The sequence below is a fragment of the Mercenaria mercenaria genome, chromosome 12 (genome assembly GCF_021730395.1).
Source record: "Mercenaria mercenaria strain notata chromosome 12, MADL_Memer_1, whole genome shotgun sequence".
Classification (NCBI taxonomy): domain Eukaryota; kingdom Metazoa; phylum Mollusca; class Bivalvia; order Venerida; family Veneridae; genus Mercenaria; species Mercenaria mercenaria.
This window is the reverse complement of record NC_069372.1, coordinates 65519810-65533105: the sequence shown is the minus strand read 5'-3', so window position 1 is coordinate 65533105 and position 13296 is coordinate 65519810. Positions and strand designations below refer to the sequence as shown.

General features: G+C 35.6%; 1 protein-coding gene across 1 annotated transcript in view; it reads left to right on the top strand.

Moving 5' to 3' along the window:
• LOC123533444 (uncharacterized) overlaps nucleotides 1–13296 on the top strand; it is a 76027-nt gene that overhangs the window by 51455 nt on the left and 11276 nt on the right. Inside the window, exons 16-26 of the mRNA XM_045315083.2 lie at nucleotides 1114–1230; nucleotides 1559–1738; nucleotides 3052–3151; nucleotides 3771–3876; nucleotides 4926–5053; nucleotides 5293–5462; nucleotides 5861–6001; nucleotides 7130–7246; nucleotides 7456–7971; nucleotides 11093–12134; nucleotides 12376–12905. Coding sequence (XP_045171018.2) covers nucleotides 1114–1230; nucleotides 1559–1738; nucleotides 3052–3151; nucleotides 3771–3876; nucleotides 4926–5053; nucleotides 5293–5462; nucleotides 5861–6001; nucleotides 7130–7246; nucleotides 7456–7971; nucleotides 11093–12134; nucleotides 12376–12905 — 3147 coding nt within the window. The remainder of the gene's footprint in view (nucleotides 1–1113; nucleotides 1231–1558; nucleotides 1739–3051; nucleotides 3152–3770; nucleotides 3877–4925; nucleotides 5054–5292; nucleotides 5463–5860; nucleotides 6002–7129; nucleotides 7247–7455; nucleotides 7972–11092; nucleotides 12135–12375; nucleotides 12906–13296) is intronic.

Sequence of the window (13296 nt, the reverse complement as noted above, 5' to 3'; positions counted from 1 at the left end):
ACATATTTTTTGTAAACGTCGTGATGATGCTGATGTTTTTGTGCAGTACATATTTGTTGTATTTTGATGAGACGTCGGCTTCTGTCTAAGCAACCCAGTCAATTTAATACAAAGTATTTGGGTAAAAAATCTTGAAACGTTGAAGTAAATAGGTAAACCATCAGACATTGGTATGCACATTATGCAAAAGATACATATAGCCTATGGTACCAAATTGGATCAACTTTAACGTTTAGGCGGTCAACATCTTCAGATAGGCATGGTCACAAGACGTCCGTCGTGTGTCAGAAAATCATTATTCGTTGTTCGTAGATTTGTTTTCAAAGTTGAGAGATGATAATTTGATGCTCATTCATGGATGTAGTTTGTATCAGTGCGGAAGTAAAGAATTACCATTGTCTATAAGTGCAGCTGTGCTAATTATTAATGTATTAATATAGCCAGTAATACATCGAAAACATTCATTCAAAACCATATTCTGGTGGCAACACATACAAATGCTGCAAATTTATTATTTCTACAAATATGGTTAAAATATAAAAGTATTTATGATGCAATAATGATATATCGAACTTTGATAAGGCAACGAGGCCAGTAAAAATGTTTGGTTTTAACACCTGTATTAAAAAGAATATTTAGATAAGCGGCCTTGATTTTATGAGCCATGTTGTACATATAAAACAATAGATATTCTGTAATATCTAAACTGTTTTTGATTGGTGTTTTTCTTTTTTATTTTTCAATTATGAAGAATGAGATAAATAGTATTAAAGTTTAAATATATATCGTACGAACTAAACTAATGTCAATCAATTATTTTGTTAACAACTGTAATGAACAATATTTTGTACCAAAATGTACCTGCTGGAAAACCTGAATTAAGTATTTTCTCAGGGGTATATCGTGTCACAAAACTGGACTGATAAAGTGAAGTGATCCCTTTAAGTAGGTGGAGTCCGTTTTTGAATTTTTTTAATAGGCTGAATAAGGGACAATTTCTCGCTGAATTGAGGTAATCTTTCGTGCAGATTCAGATGTATTTTTCTAAATAAAACTGTGCAAAAAAAGCCAAACGTTTGTAAAATGAAAGCTGTAAAAGATTATCTGTTCTAGATTACCCTCCGTGTTCTCCGGACGAATACACATGTGCTAATGGTCAATGTATACAATTGGCTACACGATGTAATGCCTATCCTGATTGCTTAGACGGAACAGATGAGAATAATTGTGGTACAATGTTACATGACTTGGACCTTAAGCATCTGTTATGTTCTAGAAGTGTTAAAGAACAGTTTCGATATCTTTTATCACAATAGATTAGTAAAGATATATATGCTGAAATCCTTAAACCAGAAACTGAGTTACCTATTCTAACTTGTTACATTAAATTAGTTATTGTTCATTTAAATCATTTAAATATACATAATCTTATTGTACTTTTCAACATTTGATTTTGCATGGTATTTTTGGAATTTGAACAAACAGAAATTGGGTTGAATGTTTCACTGTCGTAAAATTCTATGTACCCGTTTTAATATTTTAATCCATCTAAATATAGAATCGTGCAGTTCTTCTGCGTTTCACTGCGACTACGTAAGGTGTGTTCCTAACAAGGTATTATGTGACAAGTATCCGGATTGCGTCGATGGAGCAGATGAAACGTCGTGTGATAAATCAGTTAAGGTTTCTTGCAAGGACTGGTGGGACAACGGTTATAGGAAATCAGGAATATACACTGGTAATAGTGCTTAAATATGTCTTCAGCTCAGTTGATTTGATATAAGTCATTTCTTTTTGAAGATATGTAGCTAAAATGTTTATAGTCCACGATAGGAACAGAAGTATTCTTCAAAAGATTCTCAATGTGTGCTATGACGAGCACCCTGAGTCGGTCGTCTTTTGACTTCAACATTTTACTGTTAGTACATGGGAAACATCATTTGTTGAGTAATATGACCGCAAGATCTTTGAAACGTTTGGTACTCGAAAATATGGTTTTAACAATTTCGGAGGTACGTCCTTTGAACCCTCTCAGATTGCAATGCTTTACCCTTCTCGATGCTAGCCACGTTGTGTGACTGAATTAACCTAGTCATCATTTTTCTATTTGATCTTCAAAACCTCATTGTCAGAATTTAAATTTAAAGTTAGAGCAAGTTTGTATCCCTATCATCTGGATTGAAACTAGGTCACATGACCAAATCGTAAAAAAGTATTGTTAACATTCCAAGGCAAATAATGTACTAGTATACAACCTAGTAAAAATGTGCAGTTATAAAAACTACATCTAGTTTAAGACTATGTCCTTTAAATTCTAGACACTGTTCGTTTGGTTCTTAATTGTCCGTGGTTAATGCATGCCTTATCCGACTTCAAAGTAAAAAAATAGGAAGTATTGATTTATCATGTACCTGCATATGTATGATAAAGTGATGTACATGTGAATTGTTACATGCAAAGGACATGTGTTAATTTGACTATGTCATAGATTATGTTACCATTGGGTGTTGGGGATTCACCTGGCGAAGTCACCTTTATCGACACTGACCTGTGGCTATGGACAGTGTGGAGATTAAGAGAGAGGTGCGTGCCATAAATCAGTTTAAGCTTTCTAAAGGTGTTTTTTTTTGCCACCAACCGTCCCAAGACTGTGCACCACAATGTTCCTTCATTTGCTCGCTTGTTGTGTTACTGTTGGTCTTTGGAACTGCTGTGAGTTGCGGATTTCGGAGGACGTGACTTTCCCTGTAAATAGTTGCAAAATATCTCCGCCCTCAGCTGAAAATATTTATGTATATATAGTGTAGGATATATGAAACACAACAATGAAAATACACAACGGACAACAATAAAGTTCTGGCTATCTTAATCGGAAAGCAAGTTAACTCAACATCCCAGCTTGCATATCCCACTAAAAGTTCTTAAGGTCCTTTCGTTAAACGTAATACACTAAATAAACTACAATCGAGTTGTGTAGACATGCGTTAGAAGATACATAGATGAAATCATCCAGTTCTTTCTTTACTTTAATGTTATATATAAATTTTACAGTTTATTCGGCAACTGCAACAAATGTGTTCTGTGATTTTGACTCTGTTTGGACACAACACCAAGTACACACACTATTTCCAAACGTGGATGTGATGAAATGGTTTGTATAATTTCCCTAAGCACAGCTTTACTTTACGAGCATGTTATTGTTTATTTTGTTTTATCATTTATGAAATCATTTTATTGAGTTGCATTATTTCTAAATTTCTGGTGTATTTTAATGTTTAAAGGCACTGACCACCAGATCGTGCGACAATAACAAAAACATTAATAGATACCAGGCTATGTTTCTTTCAAAATTAAAATTGAAAAGCGTTGTAACGGGTAACCGGTGGTAAACTGCCTAAATTTCAAAACAATTAACTGTAGTTAAATAAAAATTCATCCGCGATGTATTTGTCAAGGAGGTTAATTTTTGTCGGGTTTAACGTCACACCGACGCAATTTAGGACATACGGCGACTTCCAACTTTGTTGGTGGAGGAAGAACCCAGGTGGCCCCTCGTTCATTATTTCATCACGGAAGGGCATCTGGTTAGAACTATCTATCTTCTGTAAGTCAGCTTGATGACTTCCTCACATGAAGAGTTCAGCGCCCCGAGTGAGGCTCAAACCCACATCGATGAGGGGCAAGTAACTGAAAATCAGCGACCTTATCCACTTGGTCATGGATATATAATATTATATATAGTACTTTAATTTTGAATAAAATTGTTCTAGGGATGGAAAACTGATCATTTACTCGGCATTTATAGAGGAAACGCCTGCAGATCTTGCAATTGACTTTTATTTCAACACCGACGGTAGAGCGTATTGTACACAGGAGGTATGTGAAATATCTTAGCTTGTATTTGCTCTTCGTATAAATGATATAACATTGATTGTAGAAAATTGATTAGCAACAATTGAAAAGTGTCATTAGTTTCCGTCTCAAATAAAGCGATTGTGATATCTGGGCTATCAGGTGATACTACAAGCCAAACATATACCGCCTCGATAGCCTAGTGGTAGAGCGTCCAATTCGAGTGCGGGAGGTCGTCCTACCAAAGACGTGACAATGGTACCAGTATCTCCCTTGCTTGGCGCTCAGCATTAAAAGGGAAACTGACCTTTTCTCTCATACCCTCATGGCGATGGATTCCATCATAAATGAGGTGTCGAGGTGATTAATATAACTTCCCTCCCAATCGACCTAAAATGAATTATGTATAAACTAAGCCAAACATATACTTTAATACTCATTAAGCAGATCGAACAAAAGTGAGTGCATATATATTGACAGGCTTGGAAAGCCACTGAACAGAAATAATAATTCAAGTATCTCGGGTGTAGAATTCATCCATCGAAAAGATTTAATATATCTTTTAAGGCTTGTTCATTGTGTAGACTATATTAGTTATCTTGCAGGTAACTAGTACTTTTCGTTCCAATATTTAAACATAAAATAAAACTAAAACACAATGTACTAGAAAACAAGTTTTCCATTCAAAGAACTGGCGTTTTAGCGAATCAAATGTTCACCGTAAAAACATGTACAGAAATATTTGGCAAACGGTCCGCTACTCGTTTGTACAAACTGGATGATATGTTGTTACAACTTTTGGACCACAACAGGGATCGGTGATTTTACATTACTTTTACATACATAACACTCTTCCCAAAAAGTGCAAGAAGTCAGAGGAGTACTGCAATTGTCTTAATATTGATAGTTGTCTGAGCAAAAAGTATTTATATATCTAAAGTTAAGTCAATGGCGAAGTTTTAAAGCTAGCATGAAAGGTCATGCGCCGGGCCATGACGACAAAACAACTAAAGCATGTTTTATATTATACAGATAAAAGAATAATACCATTTACCATGCTATTATAATTGCAGATAGTGCAATCTTGCAATCCAGTAATTGAGGCAATATCTGCAACTGATGACCCCGACTACGAACACATGTATTCATACTGCGTTTGTCTTACTGTGACACTGGTAATTGGCTGGACACCAGAGATTTCGTGAGTGGTTCTAAAGTTTTACATGTAAATAATTAAGTCAACCGACTGTGTTTTCCAGATTCTATCATTACAAGAACTACAAATTAAGTATGTTTACTATTTTACACGTCGTTAAATGCAAATAGTGTTACTTCGTTTATCTTTAATTTCGATAAAAGCTAAGCTTTGACAAAATACGTGACAATACTTAGAAAACGTTTCGTTTTAACCAGTTCTGAACATTTTAATACTTATTATAGATCTGTTAAGTATTGCAACTCTTCTATACGGGTACCCAAAGAAGACATTGATGATGTTTTGCTGTTCGAATACAAATACACGACTTCACATAGGACTATCGAATGGAAAAATGTGTTGGTGAATTTCGAGAACATACATTTGAAAATTGGCAATATTACTTGCAAAGAAGGTTTGTACGTTTTACGCCTCATTTGTACTACCTTTGTTTCATATAGTCTATTACCGTTATCAATACAATTTTCTTTCATTCAACGCCTGTTTGCCTATATAGATATATTGAATGAACTCTGTACTCCCATAGGAATAGAAAATGTGACAACACTGAGTTTCGTGAAATTGCATAGCCACTATATCATACAATTATGCCGTCAAACAAAAGGTAGCTCGTTTTCGTACTTACTATAGATGCCATAAATACTGGTATCAAATTGCTACGATTAACGTTTAGCTAAATAATTCTACATAAATGCCACAACATATTTTGATAAAACACTTAAATAGTTGTTTTAAAATGTGAACGAAACAGCATAATACTAACACTTACTATACCTTACTTGTGTATCGCAGAGTTACACGTTGATCGAGAACTACCAGTCGGTTGTGCTGGAGGTACGAATGTGTATGATGCTTCTGTAAGATGTTTGTACGATGTAGACAGTACTGGATTCATCAAGGGATGCAGATCTGGCTCTCATTTGCAAAGTTGCGGTAAATATGAAAGATTATCTAATTTAATGTCACAGGTGTTTGGGTTATGATCTTGATGGCTTATCATATTATGCTACACATGTATACGTGTGTTGACCTACAAGAGACATGTATTAAGGAAATGTGGTGAAAAGGATGTTTTGTTTTGCTCATCAGAATATATAGATGTATAAGCATATACACAATTGAGAAGTAGTTTATAGGTAGATATGGTTACATTTAAAAACGGCAAACAAGGTATGAATATGCCACAGATAAGACTGGGCTACTTAACCCTTAAAAGACAAACCTCCACCATCAAAAAATGGTGATAAGGAAAGAAGGAAAGGAGTTGTCGACGTTTCCGTGGTGCAGCTATCGCTGGTTTCGAACTGTAAACATGTAAGTAAACTTTACTTTTCGTTTTGTAATTTAATTGTTAAACCTTATTCCGAAAATCGGAGTATGTAGTGCCAGGTTAAGTGTGATTTCGTTATCTGTTATGTAAATTAAGGTGTCAATAGCTTTTCTCCTGCTTCAGACGTTTCAACATTTTGAAAACTGTCCGTATTCACACTACATGTCAATGCTTAGACACACTCTATGAACATTATCGCGCAAGCAAATAATCTAAATGTGTATGATACCTATACAGGCAAACATTAAAATGAATAAAATATCCCTATAAAGAAATATGCGAGTAGTTTGAAAACGTAATGACTTGCATTAGTGATACGCTATCCGGTAGTGTTGGATCTGTGGCTACTAATTAACATTTCTATATTGGTTCAGATTTGGGCAAATCAACACATTTACTTTATCATATTACTAATAAATTTCCTATCAGAAAAAGTAGAATTGAAGCGATCTTGAAGTAAATGGCAAAAAGAATAGTGTTCACCAAATCACATTCTCCGAGTTCCAAAATAGGTTGATTTTTTAAACAAAGACAGAATGTACATTCTTACAATTTTAAACCGGTTATAGCTGCACCACGAAAACGTCGTCAGCTCCATCCTTATCACCATTTTTGTTTGGTGGTGAAGCTAAAGTTTCTATGTGATTCCATCGATAAAAAAATAAAATTATAATATATTTTGAACCATTATATGTGCTCATCTGAATGTTATGATTGATTTTTATTTTAAGATGTAATTGAATGTCCAAAAGAAACAGTAAAATGCCCGGACAGTTATTGTTTACCACTGAAATTCTTATGTGATGGGGTTGAACATTGTCCTAACGCAGAAGATGAATTTGGGTGCGGTACGTTTCATTTTATATCTTTCATAGAATAAAATGAAAGTAAGCAATTTAAGACTATTTTAATTTAAAATGTGAATTTTGGTCATTTCTATATTATTTTGCATATTCTTCTTATTAAACCTATAGCAGAAATAACAAACATCGTTTATAGTAGAAATGCCAAATTCTATAATCTTTTTCTGTTCATTCATGTATCAGTTCATGTACAGGTTGTGAAGATGAAGAAAAAGAAGTCCTTATTGTACATGAAAAGGATGCAGTAAGAGGCCCGGATTTTGCAAAATTGGTCAAACAACTACATACACCGAAGAGTATTTTAAGAAGTATAGAGTATTCGTCGTTGCAGTTATCTGTTGGAATCCCTTTCCTGCATCGACTTCTGAAGATAAAGGACAAAGAAATGAAAGCGTTTGAACTTACCGATAGAAATTTCGAATGTGAATACAACCTTCTTGCCAATGAGTTTTTGAAGACAATTAAATTTACAAAACTGAAGAAGGCGATTTTATTTATCCAGAGTAGCCCAGAATCGGAGCTAATAGCAAAGCTGATGTTTGAAAACATGACAGAAATGATACGTGAATTCACCGTATATCGTGCAATAGAATCCCCTTCCTCGGTATTTAAAGATCTTGAATTATTTCCCTTTGTTATGGATGTGGTAGTAAAGGATTGGAATGTTTTGTCTTCGTTAGCATCTCGTTATCTACCAGACATATGTAGAGGTTAGTTCTTAATTTTAAGGTAAAACAAAACTTACTGTTTAAAATCGGCTTTACTAATATCTTTTGTTGTAACATTTTCTGGTCCTTTGGTATCATTGAGTCTGTTCAATTATTCTGCATTACTAAAGCAATGCAAGGGGCGTGAGAGGATTGACTATTTTCATAACATCTCTTGGACCGATTTACTAAACATCATTTCAAAGGTGTTCTTGAAGGTTGTATTTGAAGCACTATTTTATACCATATTCCCCATTAATAAGGCTTAACATGTTTACCCTTGCATAATTGCTTTAATCGTCTTTCTGCCATGAATGTAATGTATATTGAGACTGGCATCGTTGGCCTACGATCTATCAAACGTCCCAGAGCTTAGATAATTATGAAATATTATCTAATTAACTGTACGACTTAGGGGTGGTCCAGAATTAACCGGATTATGCCCATATCTGTCTACATATTCAATATAACTATTTTTATCCTGTTTTCACTCGAGTTACTTCATAGTTTGCTTAATCAATGTTGTACTTGCTTTTATTAAAATGTGTATGTTTGTGACTGAATAGCGCAATTTACGCTGACGTTATTTTAACATGTCAGCAAAGTGACGTCTCTTACGTCATCAGCTAGAAACTTGCCAATTACTATGTTTTGTTGTCAGCTTGTTTACTCACAAACAAACGAAAACGTCAGAAATGCTCCAACAGACATGTACAGGGAAGGTGATATCCAGAACTCAAAATTTTGAGTGCGATCGGAGGTTCCTTCCGTGAAGGAAAGGGCTCGCGTAACAATGATATGGGCAGAAGCCGGAAATCTTCCATGGATACGACGTTAGTGACCAGTCAAAGACATTGTTGATCGTGACAGGCGGGTGGCAATACGTGACAACTGCGATGTGACAGGTTACAGCGTGTTATTACTGAAGAAATGAACATGAGGAAGATTAGTACGAAATGGATACCTCGATTACTCGCTGACGATCACAGGCGGAACCGAGTCACTGCCTTTAAAATATTCCTACATCGCTATCGTCGCGAGGGTGTCAGTTTTCTGGAACGTATCATGACCAATGACGAGACGTGTATATATCAGTTACATCCCGAAACAAAAGAACAGTCGCGACAGTGGAAAACTCCGGGATCTCCAACTCTGAAGAAAGCAAAAGTCTGTAAAACAAGCAGAGAGCAGATATTCATCTTCTTTGCCGACAGGGCACGATATGATTTTGCAGCATGCCGTTCAAGTTGGACAGACCGTCAACGCTGCGTACTATGGAAAAGTAAGTTTGAGTAACTTATGATCAAGACTTATTTTTTGAAAATATTATTTAATGATCTTGCTTTCTTACAGATGCTACATTAGTTCTTAGAAACGTAGGATATAAAATCATTACGCTTATTACGTGTGGAGCTAATACATTTTGTTACAGGTTCTGCGAAGAGACCTCACATGATCGATATTGAAGAAAAGGCCCAAAGTCAATCTTGAAGATGTTCTTCTCTATCAGGACAACGCGCCTGCGAAGACCACTTTGCTAGAGATAGGACTTCTCGGATTCCAGATCATTGAGCACCAAAGCTTATTCACCGGACATTGCCTCAATGGTTTTCATGTGTTTACCATTGTCAATTGGTCTCTGAAGGGTTCTGTGTTTATGTAAATGTAAATCATGTTATGTTATGTAAAAATCAATGTTAGATATACTATTGTCATGAAATGTTCAGGAACTTTGGAATAAAGCCTGAACAAGTAAATAATTATATACATATATATTATATATGTTTATATATGTTCTACAAATGTCGTAATTTTTAAAAGAAAGTTGCAAACCTAGTCCGGTATATTCTGGATCACCCCTTGTAGGATACAGGTACGGATAAACATTAATTGGATTTTTACAACCGATCTTTTCAACAATATCTGTTAAAAACGCAAGCTTGCCAAGTTATCTCAAAAGATAAACCAAATTACGTCAAAACAGGAGGTAGAACATTTGAATCCTGACCGAGGCATAAATTTTCTCATTATCGATTGACGAAAGATCGGCCTGCGATATATGGGCGGAAGGGAGGTGCCAGTTGCCGGCGAAAACTGGTTAAAGTAGTTTGAACTACATGATTAAAGTATGTAAGGAAAACGGTGTCAAATATATTTTAGGGAATAGGCAAATACTCAGACTGTGTAACGTAAACTGAGGAAGCACAAATTTTGCCTTAAATATCATTCGTAATAATCTCTGTACGTCTCAGAAAGTGGCTCGGTTGAGAGATCCTATCAATACCAATGTAGATGTAAGCTTCCAGAACTATATGGATGTTACTCCTGAATATATTGACCATGCAAGTGAATAAAATAAAACCTGAACGAAGCAAACAGTGAAAATTGCAAACTCGGTTTTATTGAGTCTGTTCATGAGCAGTAACGGAAAATGCAACACTGCCCACGCCCCCTAGCACCGGCTTAAGCAGTATTCAATCTTCAAATCTAAATGAGTTGAAATCAATGTTCTCGAAGAACCAGACAATATAACAACACTGAGATGAAGTCATTTTCTGTTGCATGTTTTCGCATATGTGAATACTTCTACCAAAACAACAACAAAAAAAAAACAACGCGAAAAATACTATGGAACGATAGTTAAGTTAATTTTTCACCAAGTTGGTGTCAGTGTAAACTGCCATGGTACTCTTGGAAACTGGCGTTGATAAATAAACAGAACCTGTACCTTTGTTTTCGACTTGCATGTAAAATAAACCCCAAGCTACAATATATGAGCTGCGCCATGAGAACACCAACATAGTGCATTTGTGACCAGCGGGGATCCAGACCAGCCTGTGATCCGTCTGGATCCATTCTGGTCGCAAACGCTCTATGTTGGTTTTCTCATGGCGCAGGGCATATATGTCAGTACTCAGTTTTAGTTACAATTGAAATACAAATGATTTAGACAAGACATACTCATGGAAGTTTGTTATTTTGACTAGCTTTGGATAACACTCTTTGTTCAGTAGTATCTAATATAACGTTTTACCAGTTTAAAAAAAACTGTAAAGTATTTATGTTTTCTTGCATCAGCGTTGTTTAAGTAAAAACAGATTAATAATTTACTTTAACATTTCAGAGGCGTTTTCAACCACGTGTCCAGGGTTTTACAAGTGCTCCTCGAGTAAGATGTGCATAACACGTGGTCAAATTTGTGATGGTATCGTAGACTGTATACATGGAGACGACGAGTTACTTTGTGATTTTGTTTGCCCCAAGCAGTGCATTTGTAGAGGTTTTGAAATGACATGTAATGTTCTTAATGAAACTGGTATAAGAACATTTCCGAAACGGACACGCTCATTAACACTAAGTAAAGTTGGTGAAATGGAGACTTCGTTGAGCAAGGATGAATTAGATTTTCCTTTTTTATATCTACTGAATTTCAGCAGTTGTAAAATAAAAGATATACAGTCAAATACTTTTTCAAAGTTGATCAATTTAAGGGTTCTAGACCTCAGCAACAATTTAATAACGAAGTTATCACCCCTTGTATTCAGTGGATTACAGCGCCTTCATACGTTGATGCTTGACGGAAACAGTAATTTAGCCAGTTTGGAATCCTTTACTTTTCAGTATCTGAAGTCAGTGAAAATTTTAAAAATAGCAGCCACTAAACTGATAACTGTTGTCTCTAATACATTTGCTGGTCTTAACCTTGAACTCCTTGATTTGCAGAACAATAATTTCCAATACATTGAAGAGTTTGGGTTAGGAAACCTCGCAGTGGAGCATATATCGTTTGAAAAGAATATAATTTCTTCTTTTGACAAAGGGATGTTTACCGGTGTATCAGGCTTGAAAACTTTGCAGACACCAGCGTACAAATATTGTTGTGTAAGACCAAGCTATGTGCCCGAAGAGAGCTGTTTTCCTCAAAAGGATGAGTTTTCGTCTTGCGAAGATCTCATGCGAATTTCAGTGTTGCAGACGATGCTTTGGTTGATAGGTTTATGTGCCCTGCTTGGAAATACTTTATCATTTATCTATCGTTTGAAGTTCGACAGAGAACGCTTGAAGCTTGGTTATGGTATATTTGTCACAAACCTGGCAGTAGCAGATTTTTTGATGGGCATATATTTGATCATCATAGCTGTGGCAGATGCCGTATTTAGAAAGCGGTAGGTAGTGGAGTTACTACTTTTTCTGTTTTATTTCATTGTTTGTTCCTATGTCTTTTTTATCCAAAGGTATGTGAGAAGTGTATTAAAAGTAAATAGTGCCATTATAGAAGTGGAAAATTTCATCATTTTTGTGTTTTGTGTTTAAGAAGATTTCTTTTGAAACTGGATTTGTAAAACCACACTCTACGAAACACCCTGTTACGAATTAACTGGATGAAACATAGCTTTTCTAATTCAGGTACATTTTTATGGACGACTACTGGCGGAACAGCATATGGTGTACCCTCGCAGGAGTTCTTTCTACCCTGTCCTCCGAAGCAAGCGTTATATTCATATGCCTGATTACGTTAGATAGACTGCTTGTCATCAAATATCCTTTTGGTCAAGTTCGATTTAATACGAAAAAAGCAGCGGTATTTTCCGTGGCGACATGGATCCTTTGTTTAATAATTTCGTTGTTTCCACTTATGTATACGGCTTATTTTCGAGATTCGTTCTATAATAAGTCAGGTGTATGCATCGCTTTGCCACTAACTAGAGATCGACCGCCCGGCTGGCTATATTCGGTTTTGATATTTGTTCTGTTCAATTTCATAACGTTTCTCCTTATTGCGATTGGACAGTGGTCTGTCTATATGGATATTCGAACCTCTGGCAAACGTGTGACAAAAGCTATGTCAGGAAGGAGGAGAGACTTGGTGGTAGCCAAAAATTTGCTCCTGGTCGTTACTACAGATTTCCTTTGCTGGTTTCCAATCGGATGCATTGGTTTGTGCTTTTATATCAATCATTCGTAAACCTGTTCTTTTGAATCAAATCGCGTGTTGAGTTACGTTTAGTCAGGAAAGGGTTAGTGTTTATGAAGCTACAAAATGTTCAATTTACATTTAAACACTTACCAAGCATACAATTTACATGTATGTTAAATGACTTGTAACCCATTGTAAAACAAAACTTTAGATCCGTTACAATCACAAATTATTCTATTAAGCTAAGAACAAAGTATGTATTAATAGTATATAGTCCAAATTTTTCCAATTTAGTTACGATAAACTTAAAGTCATTGCACGGTTTGACAGTGCGCTTCTATAATCCCCTCTTCAGGATTTCCATATACTATAGGCTATTGCAGTTGCGTACAGAGACTGTGGCATCCATT